This window comes from Nomascus leucogenys, chromosome 12, assembly GCF_006542625.1.
Source record: "Nomascus leucogenys isolate Asia chromosome 12, Asia_NLE_v1, whole genome shotgun sequence".
Classification (NCBI taxonomy): Eukaryota; Metazoa; Chordata; class Mammalia; order Primates; family Hylobatidae; genus Nomascus; species Nomascus leucogenys.
This window is the reverse complement of record NC_044392.1, coordinates 64,554,477-64,580,138: the sequence shown is the minus strand read 5'-3', so window position 1 is coordinate 64,580,138 and position 25,662 is coordinate 64,554,477. Positions and strand designations below refer to the sequence as shown.

The following is a 25,662-nucleotide window of genomic DNA, read 5'->3' as shown; positions in this document are numbered from 1 at the left end:
AGAGAACAGATGGGGTTGTTTTTTCAGGGAAAACAAGGATTTTACCAAAGAGAGAATATAATTGGAAGACTCCACTTCCCCCTCCCCATATCAGCTCCCCTTGAGGATGGTGGAAACTGTTCTAGAAGAGATTCTGGCTCCAACCAACAGTGAAGTGAGCAGTTGCTCATAGCAAAGAAGGAGGCACATAATCCACACAGGATAGCATCATTGTACACTAGACACAAACTCCCTCTTTCCAAAAATAGCAGTGGGGAAAATGACCTTGAAAGGGAGAAGCTGACAACTGAGTTGCAGAGTTCAATTCAAGAAAAGAATCTCAGAGAACTCAATGGGTTCTTGTGTTTACAGTTTATTTAATGGAGAAGAGATTGGCCTATTGTGGTTTTGATGCCTGCTTTGCCCTGGGATGAGGAGGCTTCCAACATGTCACTTGGAAGAAAAGACAAGGGTTTTCCTTGGTTTCTGACACCAGCGGGGCCTAGGCTCCTTGATCCACAGGAGAGTTTTCTGGGATTTCTTTTTTTAGAGAAAGAGGACTTGTTTGAGGGGTTACTGAGTTGACAGAGGAATGGTTTCCATAGATGGGAACAAAGCGGTTGTCAAAAACTAGAGGAGTGTGTTCCGGGAGCTGGATGACAGGGCTGGAGGACAGCATCATCCTGTTTTCAGCTTCCATCTGAAGACCCAAGTTACCCATCCTGGGGTGAGTGCCCACCTCAGAAGTCAAATTCTCCCCTCTTAAAGGCATAGTCTGCCCTTCAGGGGTGACTGATATGTTTCTGGAGGGGACAGTCACCTTTTCACGGGCCACAGCCTTCCTTCTAGGGGCCATTGTATTCTGTCTAAGGGTCTCAGTCTGAACATGGGCAGGGATCATAGTCATTCCTCCAGGGTTCACAGACTGATGACTCACAGAGGTCACAGATTGATGACCCACTGGGGTCAGGGTCTTTTCCCCAGGAGTCACAGACTGATAACCCACAGAGGTCAGGGTCTTCTGTCCAGTGGTCACAGACTGATGACCCACAGGGGTCAGGGTCTTTCCAGGGGGCTCAGACTGATGACCCACAGGGGTCAGGGCCTTCTCTCCAGGGATCATGGACTGATGACCCACAGAAGTCATGGTCGTTGCCCCAGTGATCTCAGTCTTCTCTCCTAGAGCTACAGTGTGCTTTCCAAGGGATACAGTTTCCTTTGTAGGGGTCACAATTGTATCTCTAGGGGTCATAGTCATATTTTCACACTTTCCATGGATCTCGGTGACCCCAGCTTCTCCTCCTGGGGGCAAAATCTTACTATCAGTGGTCCATGCCTTGGTCACAGCCAGCCTTTCAGGGTCAGTGCTTGAAGAATTCACAGCAGATGACAGCCAAAATTGTGGTAAAGAAGTTGAACTGAACTCTAGAGAATATCAACAGAAAAGAATGAGATTCCTACCACTTCATTCTCAGCCCATTAATTACTGGCAGAACTAGAACCACTCCAGGGCTGAAGTACCTGCTCCAAAAACTCAGAAGTGTAAGATTTCATACTATACCTACTTGAGGACATAGATGAAATCCCATCACATTGAAGCCTTGCTCCAGACCCCATCATGTTCGCAGGTCCCAGACACCAACAGGCAGGCACGCAGTGGATTTGCTACATTTTCCATGAATGACCCCAGAAAGGAGCCCACCCATTCCTTGTGCTTAAGCCCTCACTTTGACATCTCTGATTGCACCATCAGCAAAACTTTGCCCTCAAGGCCTAATTTTAAATAATTACTTGATGAATGCTCAAGGAGAAGCTTCTTATGTCTCTGTGTTGTAGGAGGCGCCAGGAACAAAGCCAAGGGCAAGGAGGCTGGAGACAGCATGCTGTGAACAATGGGACGGGGGCCCACCTAAAGACTTGACCTGACTGAGCTCCAGTCGCATTACCCATAAAATGAAGATTATAAACCATCTGTAAGGATGCTTCACCTCTTGCATGCTAGCTTCCATTTCCTAATTGCCAGGGTAGCCTCTGCTATCAAAAAGAGATATAAAAAGAAACCTAATTCCCTCAGCCCTTGCCCATGAAAGTAAGAGAAAGAGAGAAATAAATAACATATATTGAGTGCTAACTATGAGAATTTTAATTCCATAGCTCACTTAGTTCTTATAATAATGTCATGAGTATACAGATTATTCCCATTTTAGATAGAACAAAGGAAGCTCAAAGAGGTCAAATAAGGGCCAAGTATCCCAACAAAGACTGGAAAACATATTGGCCCGGTAAAGCTTTTTCTCTCCCCTCAATGTCATGTTGCCTCACCAAGGCATTTAGATCTAGCAGAAGGGACTCAACCAGTGCCTGGTTATGCAACTTCCAACCCCAGCTTCTAGGTCACAGCTACTTACCAGCCCGCACCAGGATATCATTTAATACGTAGACAAGGGGGAAAGGGCCAGTGCCACAGAAAGTGCCCCTGACGTCATCCATGTCCAATGTCCACACCATGGCCCCCCCAAAATGCTCTCGTCTTATAAACCATGCCTGTAAAAGTAATAGTCAGTCAACCTGCTATACTTGTCAGTCTCCAGACTGGGTACAATGGCAAAAAACTGAAGATAGTCCCTCAGGAAGCAATGTAGCAGGGTGGTTAGGAGTGTAGCCTGCATTTGAATCTAGCTTTTATTGCTTATTAGCTATGGGATCTTGAAAAAGTTATGTAACCCTTATGTGTCTTAACTGTCTCATTTGTAAAAAAAAAAAAAAAAGAGAATAATAACATGTCCAACATTTTCAGACCCAAAAGAGTCTTACATACACATACTACATACAATATGGATGAAGCGTGAAGACACTATGCTAAGTGAAATAAGTCAGACACAAAATAAGAAACACTGTATGACTCCATTTATGTGTGGTACCTAGAGTACTCAAATTCACAGAAACAGGAAATAGAATGGTGGTTGCCCGGGGATGGGGGAAGGAGGAAGGGGAAGTTACTGTTTAATGGGCACAGGGTTTCCATTCGAGAAGATGAAAAAGTTCTGGAGATGGATGGTGGTGGATAATTACACAACAACATGAATGTATTTAATGCAACTGAATTTCAGACTTTAAAATGGTTAAAATGGTAAATCTTATGTTTTATGTTACATAGGAATGCTACATAAGTTTTCCTAAAGAGTTCCTATGCATAAGATATTTGGATCAATACCTGGCACATAGTGAATCTCCAATAAAAGTTAGCTACTAACGCTCTGGGTTCCCCACCTCACTAATCACCATTATTATCGTATTAAACTGTAGATATTGCTCTACTGTTTAAAATTCATTTCCTTATCTCACAGTGATGCTATAAAATGCAGTAGAGCACAAAATATTATATTCTTCTCACAGATGAGAAAATAAAGGCTTTCATCCACACTTTTTAAAACCTCTACTACAACTAAATGGCAGAGCTTAGATTCAAGTCCAGGTTTTATTATTACCTTGCCAGCACTCTCTGTCAAGTCTGATGGAAAAGACAGACTCCATCAGGTCCAAATAGCTGTGTGCCTTAGCCAAGTCAATTGGCTCCTTGCAGGAGTTGACTTTCCCCAAATGTAAAATAAGAGGAAGGAGGAATCCAATCATTAAGTCTGAAACTGTGAAGTTTCTGAGACTTTTATGCTACTTACAAGCTAACAAATTAGTCTGCCAGTTTTGTGTGTATACACACACACACACACGTACATACACACACATACTCACATGCCCCAACACCCCAGACCTCTGGATCAGAGGACAGAACATTTATTATTCACAGAAAAACAAAACAAAACAAAACAAAATAGCCAGAATAGCACCTTGAGTCAGTTTCCATGTTCCAATTACCCAAAGGACAATGTGATGAATGTCAGATGTTCATTTCACCTGCATATGCAGTGGGGTCTGTGCTGCAGAGAAGAACCCTGAAATTATGAGACTCAGAGCTTATATAGGATGGTTGACATATGTGGCCCTCCTCCCTTCCAGAGAGAGGAGAGAACTTGGAATGTAAACAAGTCCTCCCTGGAAAGGTGACTTTCACAATCATTGAAGGTAAGCAAATGGCTCTGGGGGAAAGAGGAAAGCAGCTCTCTATTTTTAGTATAGCTTGTCTGCTTCTTTTGCCCAGAATCCTCAAACTGTGCAGGAACTCTGAGAAATCCAGGGTATAATTATCTCCCAACAATAATCCCCAAGGTCTCTTTTAGCTCTGATATTCTATGTCAAAATCCCTTAACCATCCCCACCCTGGCTTCATGTCCCCTCACCTAGTTCTGCAAGTTACAGTAACTGCACCTCAAAGCAAGACCACCCTCTGCTGCTCATCCCAGGGCCTCCCCCAACACGTGGGGTCAATCCCCTCTCTGATGTCCTATGGGTCATAGGGAATTAAGTTAATTCCATCCAATTGGGTAAATCCATTGAGTCATTAATCTTTCTTGTTTGTGTCTTCCCATTCCCAAACCACTGAGCTGGATCCCAGAGGGGAGAACCCATGCTCTTTTATCTCTCTCCTCCCCAGCAGGCCTCACCCAGTGTTAATGCACAGAAGAGCTAAACAGTGAATCTTCATGAGTGCCTTCCTCTCTGGTGCTTCCCACACAAACTTCCCCCAAAAAACAAAAAACAGCCAACACCTGCCATTTCTGTATCACCGTTAACAGGAGAACTGTGAATTCTCTCTATTTAAGTCTCAATATCCAAGCAGTTGCCACATTCTGACAATTTCTCACCTTTAAACTGCTGCTCCTTCCAACTACCCTAGTCCAGACCCTCATTATCTCATGCTTGGACACCTCTGTGTCCACCCCCAGAGCTCCCAAAATGCCAACTTAGCATTTGGAAGGATCATATGTGGAGGCATTCTGAAATAGTTTCCAAAGTTTTTCTAATACCTACTGAATATTGAGGAGTGGAACCATGATTTCTATATGTATCCAGTCTCTCAGGTGATTCCAAAACAGAGGCAGGTTTAGGAACTACTGGAGCATGTCAGTTCTCTTTTAGTTCACTATAAAAACCTGCCAGATTCAACTTCATAAAATACCACTTACATGAAGGGAGGGTGGTGGTCATAGTTTGGCTCTAAAAGTTTGAAAATTAAAGGTCATCCACCTGTAGAAACCTGATTTTGCCTTAAAATATCAACAGGATGAAGACTGAACACCTTTACCAGCATTCAAGTCCCTTTATAAAAAGTCTCTGCTTCACCCAAATTCTTCTTTGAATCTGCTATAAGCTTTCTACACCACTGAGCCTTTTCCCCATGTCATAATCTTCTCCTACACCTACTCACCTCCCTCAGGAAGCCCTCCCAGACTTCCTCATTTCTGCTACATGTCAGTAATATTTACAAAGCACTTACCATGATCTACTTTGTGTTGGTATTTATCTGCTATGAAATTAGCTGGTCCAAATGGAAAGGAAGAGACCAAAAAGATCATCAAAAAGCTGTAAGAACTGGGAGAACTATTTATTCCCTCAGAACCTGGATTCCTTCTCTTCAGAGGAATAGAGACTTGGAACAGATGGGATTATAAAACCCCAATTAGAACTAAAATGTAGGCATGCCTGAAACTCCCCTGGTCTAATCATCCTCACCTTTCACCCTCCACCCAATACACATATATGCACTGTACAAATAAGGGCCCCATGGAAGACAGTAGGAAACCACGTGCTGGAGCACGAAAGAGCCAGGGTCTCACCTTGTAACTGAAGCTGATGGCATCGTCATAGCCAACCCATTCTTTCCCCTTGTTGGCATATGGGACATACTGATAATCAATCCAGTGCTTCTTCGCTCCCCACACAAAGGAACAAATCTGCCAAGAGGACCACCAGGTTAGTTGTGGGAAGTGCCATGGAGATAAGCACCAGGAGACAGTTGTTCCTTGCCCAAGGATAAAGAATCCAAGAATCCCTAACCAGCGAATGAGAAGAAGGTAAACCAAAGAGAGAATGGAGAGGCCACTCACAAATGAGTTCCTTTCTATTTTGAATAAATTCCTGCTGTTACCCGTTCCTTCCTCTACTGTCCATGATGGAAAAAAAGAAACCAAAGAGTGGATGACATCCTTAAGAAACCAAGCCAGGGGTATAATGCCAGTACCAAAATAGTAAGAGTAACATACATGATCCTTGACCAAATCTGTACCTCATTCAAAGTGTTTTCATAAACAAGTGTCTCCTGTTCATTAGATCCCAGCACAAACTGCCCCATATAGGTAGTTCTCAAACTAGCACCTGAACTTCTAGTAGATTTAAAGTTCTTGAAAGCAGGGAGAACTAGGTTGCTACAATCAATTAAGCATTCGAGTGTCCATGGGCTGCCCAGCATTGTGCTAGAAACTATATGCTGCAAAAAAGTAGAGGTATGCAAGCTGTGCTGCAGAAATTAATGTCTAAGTCATTCCTTTTTTCTTTTGGTGCTTTAAAGGGTCTGTCTATCAAAGCTTCTTTGCCCTTCTAGAACATTGTTTCAACTATGCCAACACTCATAAAAATGCTTCATTGGGTTAGCAGAAAAACACCCTCATCCATCCAGCGCAGAGCAGAGATTGGAGAGACTTGCAGCACCTCCACTACTGCCTAGAGTACTCACCTTGTCCCTCTGTACCTGCTGTCCTCTACCTGGGAAGTCCTTCCCATCTAGTCATTCCTGTCCTTCAGGATTTTCCTTTGCTTCAAACTCTGCTCAAACTCTACCTGCTCCATAAGACCTTTCCAGGTCACTACAGCCACACACTTATGCGGCTCGTATTGTCACCTCTGGTGGTTACATTCCCTTGGAAACATGTCTCTTTCCGCCACCCAATAGCAAGCTTGGTTGAGATGAAGATAAAGAGGGCAGAGCTGGAGTGGAGAGAAAGAACCTGTAGTAGATAATGTCTTGGAATTGCTTCAAAATAATCTAGTAGTAGGCAGGGAGGGGGTCAGTAGAGATGAGACAAAATTGGCCATGAATTATTAATGATTGAAGCTGAGTGAGTAGTATGTGGGGGAGGTACAGAGGCTATACTCTTCTTTTAATTTTGCATATGTTTGAAATTATATATATTGCAAATATTAATGATTTTTATTTAGGCCTTACAGAAAGTCAGGGTTTACCTGTATAGCATTTAAGATCCTTTTTTGGGGTGCAATGAAACACTTCCATCCAGATTCCACGAAGTCCTTCGTCCCTTACTCAAATAACTTACCCCAAAGAAAAAGAAAATATCCCAGAGAGTGGATTTCCCTTGTACTAATAGACCACCTCTTTGCCATTTCTACAGCTCTCACCCTTGTCATTGCCCCTTGTCCTGGCCTTTGCTCTAGCTGGGGGTGGGAGAGTCCTAACTGCTAGACAGAGACTGATATTCCCATCACCTCAAAATAAGCCAAGAAGCCTTCTTGCTTGGTGTACTTCCCTGGAGATGCTGGTCCGATCGCTCTGGCCTGCAACCCATTCTTAGAGGCTTTGAGGAGGCGAAAGGTACGTCCATAGGTGGGGATCCCCATGATGAGCTTCTCTGAGGGTGCCCCAAGCTTTCTCCAATAATTCATAGCATATGCCTGCAGGTAAGAAGAATCCAGACTCCTCCTTGTTACTAAGAGCCAATGGCCTGAGCTCAGAGGGGCAGATGTCTGGACCACCTGAGATCTTTCCTTTGCTTACCGAAGATTTGGGGTCTTCAGGCAGAGAGAACAGGGGGCTATTATGTCCTGTGAACCTTTCCCAACTTCCATGTAAGTCATAAGACAAGACATTGATGAAATCCAGGAGTCTGTAAGGGGCAGGAGGAAGAGATACAAAGACTGGGCTAGCCAGATTTTCAAGTCAGAGCATCACAGCACTGTCTAGCTAACTAGCTAGACATCGGTCACCAGAGCTTCCCTGCTCCTTCTGCCTGTGGGGCCTGCCCAGGCTGTGCTATCCACCTGCCACTGGAACAAACAGCTGGTTAGGAACTGCTGTGTAGGAGGAGCTATGCATCCTGAGAGTATCTGTGGAGGTAGGCAGGAGTTAGATGAGAGAAAATACACTCAGGCCTGACATAAATGCTAACAGGCATCTGCACAAATGGTCATGAGTAAAAACAGTCTGTTCCATAGCTTGTCTTTCTACAATTCCAGGAGCCATTGAAACCCACCTCCTCTAGAAAGCTTTCATCATTACCAGGTCACAGGGATAAGGGTTTACACTGAATATCTAATTTTATTTTAATCTGGCTAATTCCCTAAGTAGTGTTACTATCTCCATTTTAAAGTTGAAGAAATCGAAACTCAGATGGGTTAACTAATTTGCCTAATGTTGCCCAGTTGGGTGAAGGCAGGACTCTCTCAATCCTGTCTGGCTAAAAGATCAACACTAACATACTCCATGTCCCCTGCGTCTCTCACCATCCTCCCACATTGAAACCACTCTCTAGCACACTCACACAAAGGAACATCCCATTTCTCTTTTGGTCTGCATCTGCCTCAGTTTCCTCTTCTGTAAATACTTGATTCACAAAATTCTAGAAAATATACCTAGAGATGACATGTCCAAAAAGATTTATGTGCTGCTCTTTGTCTAGCTTTTTAACTTTTGCATGAAGAACTGCTCTGAATACTGGGTGTGACTGGGCATTCCTATTTTTGTTTTTGTGACAGTGATTATTAATTCATCCATCTCTGATGCCAGCATCCACTGCATAGTGTATGTCTACGGATATACTCTAGGTAGAAAGAGGACAGGCCCCTGGGATTCTCTCCCTGTGAGACCCAGCAATAGGCTGTGCAGAAGACTCTACCTGTGCTAACGTTGTGGGCAGATATTACATCACCTCCCTCTGAGGCCTAAAGAAACCCTCAGGATATAATGGAGCTAGCCCTTGTCCCCACCCATGCTCCTCAGTCCAGCCCCAAACTTGCACTGACGTCAGGGCAGGCACACGGTGAGCTCAAAAACAGTGCTTGGGAAGCTCTGAGGTTTTGAGCTCAAGACATCTGCTTCCCTCCAATGTCCTGCCCCACTAAGGCAATATACACTCACCTTCCTAGAAAGCGCACATCATAGGATGTTTGGACGATGTGTGGAACCCCAGAAACAGCAGCAGACAGCAGCAGCCTTGGGCGCATGGTGAGCAGTGCCTCTTTCCGGAAGGCAAACAGGAGCTCCTAGGAGGAAAGACAGAAAGACACAGAGAACTGGACAAACAGAGAGGCGGGGCCTCGGGGGAGTGTCATCCAGGAAGCATTTACTGAGCTCCTGAGCCAGGCTCTGGGACACGAAGGTGAGTTGGACATGGGCCATGCCACAGGCTCATGAGACAGGCAGATGAGGGCTGATGTGGTGAATGATTTAATAGTGGGGAGGCGAGCAGGCTCAGGAGCACAGAATTCAGACAGACACTGCCTGAGAGAGTGCACCTGAGAGAGTGCAGAGAGAAGGCATCCCTTAGGCTGGAGGACTGGAGCAAGCCCCAGGTGCAGAGAAAAGAGCAACCTCAAGGAGTTACAGGTATTACCCTCCAAGGGTTCACAGTAAAAGAACATTCTGTCGCCCTCTTCTGCCCCTGGCCCTGGACTTATGCTCCTCTCCTGCCATAAGCCCAGATATATAAAAGTAGAATCGTTTCTGGATTCTGGTGCTTCTAGACCAGACTTACTTCAATTAAGAAGAGAAAAGTCCACCGGTCATGCATGGGGCTGCCTCTTAGTCCAGGATATAAGAAGAAAAGGTCAAGACCATCAAAGTCATGTGTCCTCAGAAGGGATATAACTGAAGCAATAAACTTTTCACGGTTGGCAAATGTGGACAACATAGTGGTGAATCTGCAGGGAGACCAGGGGTAAGGCAAAGAACTCTATCCACAGAATCACAACCTCCTACAAGGCCCCTCACAAGTTTGGTGCCCTGTGGTGGGCCTGGCAGATGTGGCTGGAGGAAAGGAAGGCAGATCTCCAAAACTCTCCCACCTTCTTACATGCCTCTCCCAGCACCAGGAGCTTAATACCCAGGAGTAGGGAATTCAGGCAGCTAAAAGATGTTGAAAACCACGTACTGCCCCGAGGCCAGACGGCACAGAGAACAGCAGGCACAGAACCAAGTATGCAGCCTGGGGTGTGGAGAAATGGCTCAGCCCAGCTCTGCCCCCAAAACATGGTATGCCCACTGGCAAGGCACCGCCCCTCTCTGTGCTGTCTCCTCATAGGTAACTACTCAATTCCCACAACCTGTCCTAGCACTGACATTTTCTACCTGACTGGATTAGGGGAGAGAACATGAGTCAAGGGCCAGCATGTCCAGAAACATCTATGAGTTAATCTGGGCCTGGGCTGTATAACTTGGCACAAGAGGCCTGTGCTCTGATAAGGGGCTCCTGATCCTGTGTTCTTTTGTTCATTGTTTGTTTGATATTTTTCTATTTTACTTGTTTGCTCTTCCGTAGTGATGACACTTTGTAAAAATTCTAACTTATTGGACCTGACTTTAAGCAACTCTGGGGTAGTCCTGAGATGAGCCATGATTAGAAAATTAACCAGACTCATAAATAGACCTGGGTTCCATGTCAGTTTGCCACCTCCTTGCTGGGCAATCTCTGAGGAATACCTGTGACAAATCTGGCAAGTTCCTTAATACCTGTGACTTGTGCTTTCTGCTCTACCAATTTTGAATACAACCACTTTGTAAAGCTTCCTCCAAGTGTTCATGGGATAATGCGTGTACAGCCCTAGCCCAGTATCTGGAGCACAGGGAGTGTTCAGAGATGGGAAGAGGTGAATCCTGGGCTGGGCAGAGCTAGTTCTCACTCCCCTGCCCTGAATCTCTCCTCCATCTTGTAAAGTGCATCCTCACATGCTCCCAGCCCACCAGCCCTCCCTCTCGTGCATCTCACGCCTTTAAGGCAACAAGGCAAGCACGGCCTCTAACCCAGGCCTAAGCCATGAAATAGGGGAAATATTTCTTCAGAAAATATGAAGGCAGTTTGTTATCTCCACGTTGCCTCATGGAGATTGAAGTGCTAACAAGAGCAGCTGCTACATACTGAACATGTACTATGTGCCGGCACTAAGCTTAGCATTTTGTTATTTCCTTTCCTCTGATCCAACCCTTTGAGGTTGATATCCCTGGATCCACTAATAAAGTGAAGAAACCCATGAGGTTTGGGAGTTATTCTCATCCTGCACCTGATTCCTCCCCTTGGAGACAAAATCCTTGCCTTTTATGAAAGGTTGAGGAAGCAATTATGAGTGCCTCATTTTGTCTCTAGTTTTCCCCCAGCCCCTTTCTCACCACCTGCTAGAACTTCCTTGTCTTCCCTGACCCACCATGGAGAAGAGGCCAGGATGTCCCTTGAGTGCAGGGGTCTAAGATTCATGAGTTGGGGAAGTGCTTGCACTAGCTTTGCTATCCCCGTGGCCAAGCTGCCTTCTCCCTCTGTCTTCACGTCTAGCCAGCCTGCTCCACCCTCCCAGGGAGAAGAGAATAACAGCAAAGTCTCACCTTGAGGTGCCAAAGTTCCACCCACCGATGGACAGTAGTGTTTTCAGCTCTCTGTTCCTATGATGTGGGAGAGAGGGTTGATGAGCTGGGTCCTTCACTCCGGTGGGCAGCTGCTGCCACATTGTTTTGTTTTGCTCATTGGAAGAAAACAGGAAACAGGAGAGATGGGAGGTAAGGAAAGGAAAAGGGGGAAGGTGATAGAAGGAGAGAGATGATGAGTGCAGGAGAGAGGAGGAAAGACAGAGAGAACAATCAACCCAAGGGCCATCACAGCCCAACAACTCCAAGGCTGCACAAAGTCTGCCAAACTCACGCGTGTCCCCATGATGCTTCCAAAAAAAGAGTAGTCTAAAGTGTTTCTCTTTTTCCTATTCAACAAATATTTATTGAGCAATGTCTATGTGCCATTTACTGCTTTAGGCACTTTAGAACAAAGAGCAACACAGATAAGCTCCCCACTTTCAGGGAGTTTATCATCTAGTGGCATAGAACTTTTACTCCACTCATCTATAACCATTAATGCAGTAACAAGCCTTCCCTTGGGCACGGAGAGATCCCAGGAGTTCTGGAGAGAGGAAAATATAAGCAAACACTTACTGAGCACCAACCCTGTGTGAGACACTGACCTAGCCACTGGGGATACAACAACACAGCAGACACTGCCCCTTCCCTGGAGTAGATCACTGGTAACAAATGGTAATAAAAACACGAGCATTTGTTGAGCATTTGGGATATGTAGGCCCACTTTAACAGCATTAATACCTAAAATCCTCACAACTAGGTTCAAAGGCTGAGTTGGGTTTTGCCAGGCAGAGAAGACAGAGAAGCACATTCCAGGCAGAGGCAACAGCAACTACAAAAGTAAGGAGGCAGGAAAGAGCTCAAGGTGTCTGTGACAAGGAGTTCTCAAGTTGGGGTGCTCTGGACCCCTATTTGAGAGGAAGCTAGGACTGGAAGAAATAGAAGAAAGTTGAAGAGTAACAAGAGAAATAGACTGTTATCTTATACCTGTGAAATCTGAAAATACAACCCCCATATCCAATATAAACACACCTCTCCTTTAGTTTGTTGAACTCTGGGTAGAGAATTTCCTCATCCTGGAGATCCTTAGCAACAATCTGATTGTTGTTCATTGAGGCAAAGGCAAATATCAGGTGGGTGCAGAGAAAGGGGTCCAGGTCATGGGGCAAGATCGAGGCGGGGCCTGGCCGACTGTGTGCCCAGTTGGTGAAATAACACACCAGTTTATGGGCAGCACCTGGTAAGGGAGAGCACACATTAGTTGGCAGAAACCAAGGGAGGGGATGGAGCTCAGCTTCCAGAAAGCACTGTGAATGCAGCCCAAGAGACCAGGCCACATTTTCACATCCTCTCTCCCGGCCCTGAAGTACACCTCAAAACTACACTGAGGTTCTATTCCTCCCCCACTGCTGAGGTCTCAGGAAGAAAAGAATGCCTTGTGAAATCCTGGTCAAAACGGATTCTCAAGTCTGGACGAAGGCACACAGCGACACAAACAGCAGGTGACCAAAAATCCTCCGAGAAACTGTGTTGGAGCAATAATCCCTGTCAGAGGAGCCAGGGCAAGGCGGGCAGCAGGGGACACTCAATGTGGAGGACTTCTCAGCCAGAGACGGTCCCTGGCTCTGGAAGGGAAAACACAGTTTCCTTACCATCGTGGTGTTTCAGCACAAGAACCAGCCCTGCGGGAAACAAAGGGAGGAGTCACACAGAGATTCATACCCTCACCAGAGTTGCATGCCACAGCACACTCTCTGATTAGCAAGGGTGCCCAACACAGCACCTTATGCAGATGCAGACACACAAATGGGGACACACACACCATTCACTCATTTACTAGTCTCTAAAGTTGGACCAGTGAAGCTAGATGTGAGTTCCTTTCTTTCTGATAAACATGTGTATATGCTCATGCTTTGCCCAGGGACAACGACGAGTGTTAGAAGTCCCAGAAAAAGCTCGAGGCCAGTGGTTCTCAACCCTGGCTGCAAATTAAGAAGTGCTGATATCCTGGCTGGTCATGCAGAGATTCTGACAGAACTGGTCCAAGGTGGAACTCAGGCATTTAAAATTTCTAATGTGCCACCAGGTTTGAGAACCACTGCTCTGACCACTTCTCCCTGGGTCCCTCTGACCTCTGACCGTTAACTATGGCCCATCCCATCTCTACCTAATCTAGGCTCCCTGAGTCTCAGGCTGCTCTCTCAGGCACCAGAGAGATGACAAACTCATAAAGCCTGGCACCTCCTGGACTGAGTGACACTGCTGGGACTTGCCACACTCACCAATCCACAGCAACAGCTTCCACATCTCAATGGTCTGATAGCTGTGAGGCCAGAGATGGAGCCCTTTATAGGAGCTTCCCTGTGGATAGCGCTGGGACAGCCCAGCTACACACACACACACACACACACACACACACACAAACAAACACACACCCCAGTGCCAGGATCAGTAATTTATTAAGAGTCATAGTGACCCCAGAACCACCTGTCCTCCCTCTCCAACAAAGCAACAGCACCAGGTTGGCATTGAATACCAGGAAGAGGTACCGTCTGGGGGAGAAACCCCATATGGTAGCAGCAATTCTATTATTAAAAGATTATTGGCTGGGAAGCAGCGTAATTTTAAAAAATAATTTAAACTCTAACTTTGGATTTAGGCTTTGAATCCAAGGTTTGAATTCAAAGTTTGAATCTCAGTGTCACCACTTAGAAGTTTTGTGATCTTGCACAAATTACCTGCCTCTGTGAGCTTCAGTTTCCATGCTTGTAAAATGGAGATGACAGCTCGGACTTACCTCATAGAGCTTTATAGAGATCAAAGAGATAATGGGTCAAAAATTGTTAGTTTTGTGCTTGCATATAATAAGGGCTCCATGAATGGTAGCTATTATTAGGGATGTCAAAAGGGTTGCCCAGCAGAGCAGAGTTCTCAAACTCAAAAGGCACTTGCCAGGCAGGTAATGTAAATGGATGGCGTGGATGCAATAAAACAGCTCTCTCCATTTTATTATAAAAGTAACAGTTCATGCCCAATGATGTACATCAACTGACATGAAGCCTCTTTGTCAGGAGACAACAGAGATCAGTATAAAGAAGGACAGCACTCTGAGCAGCTGCTAATGGTTTCCCTGAAGGGAAACAGACCCAGTGTTGCTGGATCCTTCAGTTTCTCAGGAGAAGACAAAACCTGAATTTTTATAAGTCAACAATATTTGAGTCAGTATATGAGCCAATTGTGAGGATGTGTTATGAACCTCAAGAATATAATGGATACAGTTCTGGACATCTAAGAGCCAGTTTTCAAAACATGCAACAACAGGAGTATGAAAGATTAAAAAAAAATACCGTTTTTATTACCAGACTGCAAGCCAGATGCTTTTATGATTCATCGGTTTTCTTTCTCTGCTACAGAGGGTCTTGGACCCTATGCCCACCTTCACAGAGACTGATGCTGCTCATCTAATCCACATGAACTACCACGAGGTATTAACCAGATGCCAATATAATCCACAACACAGGGAAATAATGACTAGTGGTCAAATTCATATAACATCTATCCTTCATTTCCAGTATGAAGAAACCAGGAAAGTCATTGTTTTAAATCAGCAGTTTGCTTGGATATGATGGAATAAAAGCAACAAATTGTATAGAATGTTTGGAGTATTTCACTGAAACTCTGGGAAAGCCTGATGGAATAATACCCTACCCAACCCCGACTATATCTCCTTTTCTTCATCCATCTTTGCCTTTCTTTATGTATTCAACAAATAATCACTGAGCATGTGCCATGCCCTACTCGGCACTTGAAACAGTTTCTGTTTTCAAGGAGCTTATGATTTAGTGAACAGATTGATCATATCCCTAGAGCTAGACTATGTGTCTCTCTTTTTTTTTTTTTTTTTTTTTTTTTTGAGACGGAGTCTCGCTCTGTCGCCCAGGCTGGAGTGCAGTGGTGCGATCTCAGCTGACTGTAAGCTCCGCCTCCTGGGTTCATGCCATTCTCCTGCCTCAGCCTCTCCGAGTAGCTGGGACTACAGGCGCCCACCACCACGCCCGGCTAATTTTTTTTGTATTTTTAGTAGAGACGGGGTTTCACCGTGGTCTCGATCTCCTGACCTGGTGATCCGCCCGCCTCGGCCTCCCAAAGTGCTGGAATTACAAGCATGAGCCACCGCGCCCGGCCGACTATGTGTCTCTTTCTTGGAGAAGTAGCATGATGAGCGCAGTGAGGAAAACATGAGTTTTGTTGCCAAAATGATTTCAGATGCAATTCTCACTCTGTACCATCACTGAGGCAACTTGGGTCCCACTTGCATGCTCAATGCCACCGTCCATTCCTTGGACTAATATTAACCTGAATTAGGAGAAAATTAGGCCTCCTGAGACCAACACCGGATCATGCTCCGCAACAACTTGTACCATTGGTTAGACTACCCCGGTACGTTTTCTGACTACAATGACCATGCTCTTGTTCCCCCATTCCTAGCCCTTGTGCCCTCATTCTTGTAACTGGGTCTGGTCCCTGCTTTGACTTCTCTTCCTGTTCTACAAGCTGCTGGCACCACAGTTGGTTCCTAGGGCCTGGGTCTTCTGACTCTGTCTTGCTAGGTTCCTCATATCCTATAGCCTAAACGCCTCCTGTCTTTTAAGACCTCTTTGATGTGGAATGCCTACCTTCCTCCACTTCTGAGCCTCCTCCCACAGTATCCCCTGCCCCTCAAGATTTCACATCACTGAGATTGCCCACTAGGCAGTGGCTTTCACTGAAACTCCTAATAGGGGCACTAGCTGCTAATGCTGTACCTAACACAGAAGCCAAATTGGCCTGCCAATTTGAACTTAATTCATCTGCACCTGAGTCATCCTCTGGATTCCTATTCTGCTGCATTGAGCACGGCTAGATCTCAGACCTGACCCCTCTGTGCCTTGCAAAAATGACTGATGATGCTGAGAATGCCAAGATATAACAATGGATGCCCAGGAATGACCTCTGCATAATGCAGGGATGACCGTGCCAAAGAGCTGGCAACTATGCCTCTATATGTTCAGCAGATGATGAATAGTAAAATGCTGAATGGGGGTTATGTTGAAAATCAGTGTGTCGTGTCACTCTGTGTGTTCTCAATCCTTTTCCTTCAGTTCTTGCTGTCAAAAAAAAAAAAATTACAACCATTGCTTTTTATTTTTACCCAACCACCTGGATACTTAGAAAATATCCCTCCCTAGTGCTTAGCCTGTTCTCATGAAGTTAGAAATGACATTTGCAAATGTCCTTTACTGAGTAACTGAAGAAATCCCTGCAGCAGTGTGACATCTCTCACATTTTACAACAATTATCAAGATGAAGGCAAGATCAAAGACGTGAAGTGCTTTGGTTTTAACAGAGCATTTGGCCAAATATTTCATGTGAATGAATTAGCGAAGTATGACTTAAACAAAATCAGTTGGTTGAATAATAAAAACAAATCCAAAGAATATTGACCACAGATCACTGTATACTTGAAGGGAAGACTCTTTTCTAGTCAGTTACCACATCTTTAAAGTGAAGGGAGTGTTCTAATATTTGGTGTAAAAGATGATTTTTGGTTGTGCATGAGGGATTTTTTAAAGTATTTAATGTGTTTATTTTAATGTATAGTAGGAAAATGAATATTATCATATAAACCCGTACTTTCATGGATCTTATTTAAGTTTAAAAATTGAGGAAATTCAAAAAAGAATATTTGTAATAAAATAGTAAAGGTAGTGCTATTTGTTTAATGTCTTTAGAGGTCATAGAGCCAATATCGCAATCCTAAATATAAAATCTTGTAACCTAGCAATTTCACTTTTAGAAATGTATCATGCCCAAGTACACAAAGAAACAATGTTCATTGCAGCTTTATTTGTAACAGCAAAATACTAAAAACAAAACAAAAATCCTAACTGATTAAATGACATCATTAGGAAATGGCTAAAGGTGTTATTGCACATCCATGCAATGGCCTTTTTCCTTTTAAGCCAGTGATTCTCAACTGGGTAAAATTTTGCCCAATCTAGCAATGTCTGGAGATACTTTGGTTGTCACAACAGTGGAAGAAGGTATGCCATAGTACCTAATGGGTAGAAGCCAGGGATGCTGCTAACCCTCCTTCGATGCACAAGACAGCCCACAATGAAATATCCACAATGAAGTATATTCAGTGCAGAGGGTCCTTGACTTATGATGGGATCGATAAACCCATTGTAAGTTGAAAATATTAATGTTTATGAGAACACATGGACACAGGGAGGGGAACATCACAAACTGGGGCCTGTCGGCAGGTTGGGGGCAAGGGGAGGGAGAGCATTAGGACAAATACCTAATGCATGTGGGGCTTAAAACCTAGATGACAGGTTGATAGGTGCAGCAAACCACCATGGCACATGTATATCTATGCATCATACCTGCATGTTCTGTACATGTATCCCAGAACTTTAAAAAATAAAAAATATTAATGCTTTCAACTAACCACTATTTTATCAGGATGTAACTCCATCATAAGTCGATGAACAAACTGACAACACTTGTTGTTGTTGTTGTTGTTGTTGTTGTTTGCACTGTTGTAGAGTTGAAAGATCGTAGGTTGAACCATCAGAAGTCAGGGACCGCCTGTACTGATAATTTAATAGTGCCAAGGGTGAGAGACCCTGGTTTAAGCAGAATTGCTTTTTTGTGGTCGTCGGTTATTCTTTTCATTCCAACAGAAGTTTGACAGCGTGCTACTACTTAAACCCTTATAACACTAGATCTAAAAATTAAACTGTTTCATCTATTACAAAGCAAGCTCTTTTAGTGAAGGATTCATGATTGATCCACCTTTGTTGCCCCAAATCCAATGGTTAAATGGTCTGTCTTTGGAATGAATGAGCTGAGAAAAAGCATAGCCAAAGAGGTGGGCCCACCCCCACTTAGAAACAGGCAGATTTGGGTTACTAATTGAGAAACTTTGGACAACATATTTGAAAAGTAGCAATAATGACACTTTTCTTGAAAGGTTTAAAAAAATAGAGATTATAAATGTAAACTGTCTGATTCATGGTAGGCACTCATAGCGGTGACTGTTGTTATTGCTGCTAATGGTTATTATCATTGGCAGTGAGATCAATACCTAACAACATTGAACTAATTGCTCAACAGGTTTAACTAATAGATCCTTAGGGTCCTTTCCTAACATTCTGTGGCATAGTCCTGAAAGCAATTCATTCATTCATTCATTTTTCTAACTTAATCAACAAATACTTATTTTCTACTCTAATGGAGCAAGCAAAAACTAAAATCACAAAAATTTAAAATATAAGCACGTAACTTAGATGTTAGAGACTCCCTGCCCCTCAGTGGTGTGATTACACTCTGCCTATATCCCAGCCCCACTCCCTGTGTCAGCCCAAAGTGTCCCCGATAATCCAACAAATTCTCAAGAATTCCTCCTTATGTTCTTCTCTACTTCTGTGCTCCTGCATCCTTGGGTGTAGACTTTTTTTTTTTTTTGAGACGGAGTCTCGCTCTGTCGCCCAGGCTGGAGTGCAGTGGCTCAATCTCGGCTCACTGCAAGCTCCGCCTCCCGGGTTCACGCCATTCTCCTGCCTCAGCCTCTCCGAGTAGCTGGGACTACAGGCGCCCGCCACCACGCCCGACTAATTTTTTGTATTTTTAGTAGAGACGGGGTTTCACCGTGGTCTCGATCTCCTGACCTCGTGATCCGCCAGCCTCGGCCTGCCAAAGTGCTGGGATTACAAGCGTGAGCCACCGCGCCCAGCTGGGTGTAGACTGTTTTTCTGCAAAGCTTCCTGGTGCATGACTTAACCTTTTTACTGGCATCTATAAGAAATCCCTACACATCAAGTTCTTGGTAGTTTTTACTAAAAACATAGGGGTGAGGGGTGCCTGTGAAGTGTCACATCCCCTAATGCAAAGACTTCACCAACTCCTGGCTCCTCTCAGCTATCCCAGTGTTCTCTCTCTCTCCCATTCCAGAGTCCCTGAAAAACTTCTCCCTTGTTTGCTACAGTTTAGTTCTAACCAGGCCCAAAATGCTTGGGCTTTCACTATCTATACCCAAGGCATATATTAGGGTACTTTCTCTAACAAATCCAAAGAGGAATTCCATAGCAATTGTTACTATAATTGCCTTTTCCTACTTACTTATATTTTGTATAAGTATGATTAAGAAAACATGCAGGATGTACTGTTTGGGAAGAACATGGTTTAGAAACTTCTTTACCATGGAAGGTATCTGGGCAGGAAAGGGAAACAATCAAAAGGATATTCTAGGAAGATGCTTATAGACAAGTAAAAGGAGGAATGGAGCAGAGACCCACTGGATGGCAGGAAGGGGGCAGGGTGCTAAACCATCTTGAGTTTATCTTTTCCCACCTTCCCAGTGCTGTGCCTTTGCTCATGATGACTGATTCCCAATTCAGAAAGGTGCAGCTCTATGGTGGCTGTCCTCTGTATGCTGGAGATAATGGTAGGAATAGATACAAGGGAATCAGTTCCCTGATCAATCAGATACAAGCTAGGCAGTGACCACAATAAACCCCATAAGAAAGAAATGATACTCATGGGCCACACGCAGGGCTCACACCTGTAATCCCAGCACTTTGGGAGGACGAGGTGGAAGGACCACTTGAGCCCAGGAGTTCAAGACCAGCCTGAACAACAGAGAGACCCTCGTCTCTACAATGAGTTTTTTAAAAAATTAGCTGGGTATGTTGGCACATGTCTATGGTCCCAACTATTTGGGAGGCTGAGGTGGGAGAATCACTTGAGCCCAGCAGTTCAAGGCTGCAGTGAGCTGTGATTGTGCCACTGCATTCCAGCCTGGGTGACAGGGCAAGATTCTGTCTCAAATAAATAATTAAACTAAATATAAAGAAATGATAATCATGGTGTTTTGACCTATAAGAATTTGTAGTGATGACTAATTGATGGTAAGTTCCCAAGAAATGAAATAAATGAGCAGCCTACTAAGGTGCAGCTAGACATAAATTTCTAGGTCTACAAGACAGAAACCTAACCCAGATTACTATAGAAGGGATTCACAGCTTTTTACCCAGTTCCCAGATCTAAGCTAGTTCACAGTCCTGGAGCCACTTAACTATGAGGAAGCTGGGTCCTTCTGAGAAGGGATCCTCCTGCAATGTAGCCACAGGTATGCATTCAGAATTTTCACCCAAGCTTTCCCCAGAGATAGTGTGGGCTGCCATGACTTCACACGGGGAAAAAGAAATGCCTAGACTATGCAGGGGCATTAGATACTGTCTCTAAACTTACACCGATTCTCAGAGACTGGAAACACCAATGAACCTAACATGTCACTGGGGGTTTATAAATTTCAAAGGGTAAATGAAGTCTTGGCCTGAGTCCATCTAGGCAGCATAACCACGGACTTATTATGTGATTCTTCCCAAGTCCCAGAATGTATACTGGGAATAGATATCAGTAACAAGCAGAGTCCTTACGTTATTTCCCTGGCCTCTGGTAGGAGGACCGTTATGGTAGGAAGGGTCAGGCAGAAACCTCTGGAGTTGCATATATGTATGCGTGTGTGTGTTGTGTGTGTGTTTTAAACTTTATAGTTTAAAAAAATAGTAAAAACACAAAACAAAACAAAAAAAACACTAGAGGTATTGCAGAAATAATGCTACCATCAAAAACTTGAGAAATGCAGAGTGATGATTCTTACCACATCATCCCTTAATTCACCTAATTGGCTGGTGTGAAAACCAGACAAATTCTGAAGAATTACAGTTGATAATCAGGTTGTGCTGCCAATCACAACTAAATTCCAGATGTGCTGTTCTTTAATGGAGCAAAAGGACATAGCCCCTTGGACTTGACATACAGCTACTGACCTGCTTTATCTTCCATTCCAATCATTAAGGAATTTGGGGAAACTGCACTTGTATGGTAGGGACAAGAGTATAATTTTATTAATACCATCTTGCCCCAGGACTGTGTCAACTCTCCCACTTTTTGTTATAATACAGTCCAAAGGGAACTTAAATTTCTTAGTAGCCCACAAAACATTATATTGGTCCACTGTATTAATGCCACTATGCCTTAAATCAGGGAGAATATATGGTGTCATCTCTCCCAAGGCCAAAATGCATAGCTGCAATTAAGAACCAAGGGGTAGGAACAGAAGTTGCCTTTTTTACTGTTATATCTAATAATTCACTTGAAGAGTTTTTGCTTCTTATTTGGTAGTCCTGGCTAAGTAGGCTTGAAGATTCTAGCATTAAATGAGGAATATTTCACCCAATACAGTTATGGTCTCAATGAATTAGAAGCTAAGGCTACCTCTTGGCCATCTGGGGCTCCTTAGGCCACTGGAAAAAAAAAATGTAAAGAAGCCATTGCACCAGTTGGGGTAATTGATCCCAATTACCAGGGGGGAATTGAGTTGCTGCTACACAACCAGAGAAAGGAGGACTGTGTTTGCAACTCTGGGGACTCACTGGGACATCTTCACTACTCCCTTGCCCAGTAATTCCCATGACGGAAAGCTGCAGAAGCCCAATAAAGAGCAAATCACTAAGAACTCAGACCCCGCACACAGGTTTGGTCATCTCACCAAGTTTCTCAGAGGGTGAGGGGAACCTGAATGAGGGGTTCTCAGAGGGTGAGGGGAACCCAACATTAAATGGATGGTAGGAAAAGATGGCCATGATACTTAGGCTGTATGACCATTTACGAGTAGGAACTCTAACAACTATATTTCGTTACTTGTTTTTCTCTTCTCACTTTTCTACTGCTGCTTTATATGAGGACACTAATGATACCTAATCCTTTAGGTTTAAGGTGGAAGCATAAACAAATGGTTATCACCCCACAATGATAAAATAGTTGATGGGACTCTAGGCATCTCTTGTGTTAAGGACATGAAACTTCACCTATATTAAGGACAAGAGAGGACGACACCGGGCAAAAAGGTAGACTAAACATATTTTTCAACTGCCCTTCTATTAGTATTTCCCATCTTTCTCCACCTTGCTTGCTGCCCCTGAAAGTCTGTCTGTTTGGACTACATCAGATGGGCTCTGTTGGGTTCAGCCTCACGGAAGAGTAAAGGAAGGGAGGACAGAAATCGGCATATTCATTCTCCTGGATCACCCCGTGATGTGGCATCAAGGTAACTCTATCTCTTGATAAAAGTCACTGCTGCTCTCAAAGCAGATGCTCTACAAAACTATCTTTTCTTCCAGTTTCAGGTAACCGCTCCCTTCCCTTGCCCTTGGGCACTAGTCCTTTGGTTCTCCTACACCATTTCCAAACCTTTCTAATTAGTCCCCTTATAAATACACTCTCCGAAACTATATTGAGTGTACCATTTGCTTGTTGTGATAACTCATTACACGTCTATCAAATAATCACATTGTATACCTTGAATATACACAATATTTGTCAATTAATTTTTTCTTTTGAGACTGTTTCACTCCTGTCGCCCAGACTAGAGTACAATGACCCAATCTTGGCTCACTGCAACCTCTGCCTCCCAGGCTCAAGTGATTCTCCTGCCTCTGCCTCCCGCGTAGCTGGAACTACAGGCACATGCAACCGTGCCCGACTTTTGTAGTTTTTGTAGACATGGGGTTTCACCATGTTGCCCAGGCTGGTCTCGAATTCCTGAGCTCAAGTGATAGTGATCTGTCCACCTCGGCCTCCAAAAGTGCTGGGATTACAGGTGTGAGCCACCACACCTGGCCTAATTATTACTTTTTAAATTTAATCTAAATGTTAAGCAGGGAAAATTTATCACTTTGATGACTGGGATATGAACCCTTGTTTTCTACGAATCTTTACCTTTGACTAGCACCTGAACACTTAATTCCATCCTGTCTCTCTCTCTAGACTAAGCCGCTGAATGCAGGAAAACCAACTGTCTTGCTCACTACCAAACCACGAAATGCCTAACAGCTTCGGATACACCATAGCTTCTCACTACTGAGTATTTGTCTGGTTTCTGACCCATCTGGAATTCTCAAAAGGTAATCTAAGTCAGTGCTTCCCAAACTTTAATATGCATGAGTCACGTAGGAAGCTTTTGAAAATGTAAATTCTGACTCAGTAGATCTGGACATTCTGTATTTCTAGCAAGTTTCCAGGATATGCAAATGCTGCCAGTTTATAGAACACATTTTGAGGAACAAGTTAACACCTTAAAAAATTAAGCCAGAACCCCCGTCCAAAAAAAACAAATATTGTATGCTCCCACTTACACATGTCTAGAATAGTCAAATTTACAGAAACGAAGATGAATGGTGATTGCCAGGGTCTCGAGGAAGGGGAGTTACTGTTTAATGAGTACAGTTTCAGTTTGGGATGATGAAAAAGTTTTGGTGATGGAAGTGGTGAAAGCTGCACAAAAATGCAAATGAACTTAATGCCACTGAACTGTACACTTAAAAAGTTAAAATGACAAATTTTACATTAAAAAAGACTTTAAAAACTCAAACAAGGCCCAAGTTTATCTTGCTTCAAGGAGTCCACCACAACAGGTCCAGGGACGGTGGTGCACGCAGAGCCTGTCTTACCTGCCTCCAGGTGCCTAGATCAAAGGTTAGCATTATGCAGTTTTGCCAAGCAAACTGCAGTTGGATGATGGTCTTAAAGGGTCTCATACATCAGTTCTACTCAGAGGATTTCTGAGACAAGTTGCAGAAACTACAGAACATGAAGCTAATTTAGGCTGTATATAAAAAGTGCATTTTCTAATCTAAACAATTTTCATGACCTAGCTGACACTCCAGATAAGAGTTGCTACCATAATGGAAAATTAGTTTGCAACTGAAATTCCTAATGCTTACAACACAGTGCCTCCCAAAGTGAAATGCTTGACCGGAATCTGGTACCTCATGATCACAGGGACAGGTGAAACATAGCTATATCCACTGAAGGCACTTTCAACCAGTGACACTGGCTGGGCTTTCACCAGAATGTTAAAGGATGCTGTCCGGGAATTAAATTCCTTATTATATTTTGAACTTTGATGGTCCATCCACTACATATTGAAGCTGCAGAACATCATTTATGAAACAAGGAGTTTCCACAGTAAGTAGAATGCTACTATATTAAATGTTGTACCAGATGATAAAAGATTATGGGATCACTAATTGTGTCACAACTTGTTTTGTCTCTACAACTTAAAACAAGAGCTAACCTTTCTTCTCAGATGGTCACAGCTCCCTCAGTTCGCTGGGTTGCAGTAGTCCTGTGATCACTCAGTGAGACCAAAACTCCAGAAATGCCTATTTTTGATGGAGAACTAAAAAAGAAAATGTGTTTGGGGTCCCGGAGTTGTCTGCTTACCTTGTTTACTCTTCCAAAACTGTATCATGTGAGCTGTTGATGAAGTTCTTGAGAAATTTCAATTAACTCAAAATTGAGACTACAGCTTGCTTATCCTTTTTTGAAACAAAATCAATTTCACAACTGATTCTAATATGTTCAGTGTGACCATTACTCATGCTGTCCAAATGCAACAAGAATCTGCCTTTTAATAATCAGAGCTCTTTACTTTCAGGTCTAGATGTGGCAAGAAGTTTTGGAGCCCTCTGAAGTTCAATCTGATTTTTAAAATCTCCTGTCCTTTCTAACATGCTATCTGGAGGAAACATGGCTGGAGGCCCACAGCAGTTACAGCTTGGGTGTTTCTGCTGCTACAATATGATTGTGAACCAGTAAGTAAGGTCCATATAGCTATTTATTAAAGAATCAGACTCCAACTGTCGTGTTGGGAAGGAGAGACACCTTGAAAATTGGCCCAATGTCTGATGCCACCTGAAATCACAGGCAAGCCTTCTTCAGTATTCTTTGTGGTTCTGAGCACCATCCAAGGGGTGAGCCTCATAGCCCTTGGTGGACCAGAGAACAGCCGTGGAAGAGTAGGTTTGATTAGTGGACTTCAGAGTAAGGATGTAGATAGGGAAATGGGTTTACTCTAATGTTAAGACATTTTAACCACTGAAATTAAATGCAAAATATTTGTATATTTTTAAACAAATAGATTGATCTCATTTCTACCTGTCATCAGCTCTGCACTCACTCTACTAGAACTATCCTCAAGTGAAGGACCTAGCAAATCACCCCACATGGGACAGTACTATTTCTAATTATTCTGTGGTCATCTTTTATTTTAA

At 43.7% G+C, this 25,662-nt stretch overlaps 1 protein-coding gene across 1 annotated transcript; it reads right to left on the bottom strand.

Moving 5' to 3' along the window:
* Positions 1-332: 332 nt before the first annotated feature.
* OVGP1 (oviductal glycoprotein 1) lies at positions 333-15,387 on the bottom strand. Its single transcript, XM_030824846.1, has 10 exons — positions 13,150-15,387; positions 12,530-12,734; positions 11,477-11,533; positions 9,639-9,804; positions 9,023-9,147; positions 7,664-7,772; positions 7,375-7,560; positions 5,712-5,828; positions 2,388-2,523; positions 333-1,404 (listed from the first exon to the last, which is right to left on the bottom strand). The coding sequence occupies exons 2-10, from the start codon at positions 12,607-12,609 to the stop codon at positions 482-484; spliced, it is 1,899 nt and encodes a 632-aa protein (XP_030680706.1). The 5' UTR covers positions 12,610-12,734; positions 13,150-15,387; the 3' UTR covers positions 333-481.
* Between the last annotated feature and the right edge of the window lie 10,275 nt (positions 15,388-25,662).

Bases quoted from the DNA above. Each gene is read 5' to 3' on its own strand.
- OVGP1 (XM_030824846.1), bottom strand. From the start codon at position 12,609: ATGAACAACAATCAGATTGTTGCTAAGGATCTCCAGGATGAGGAAATT. The intron at 7,773-9,022 runs GTGAGTGTATAT...TGCCCCTTACAG, and splicing joins GATGTGCGCTTTCTAGGAAG to ACTCCTGGATTTCATCAATG. The intron at 5,829-7,374 runs GTGATGGGAATA...TCCTCTTGGCAG, and splicing joins GCTTCTTGGCTTATTTTGAG to ATTTGTTCCTTTGTGTGGGG.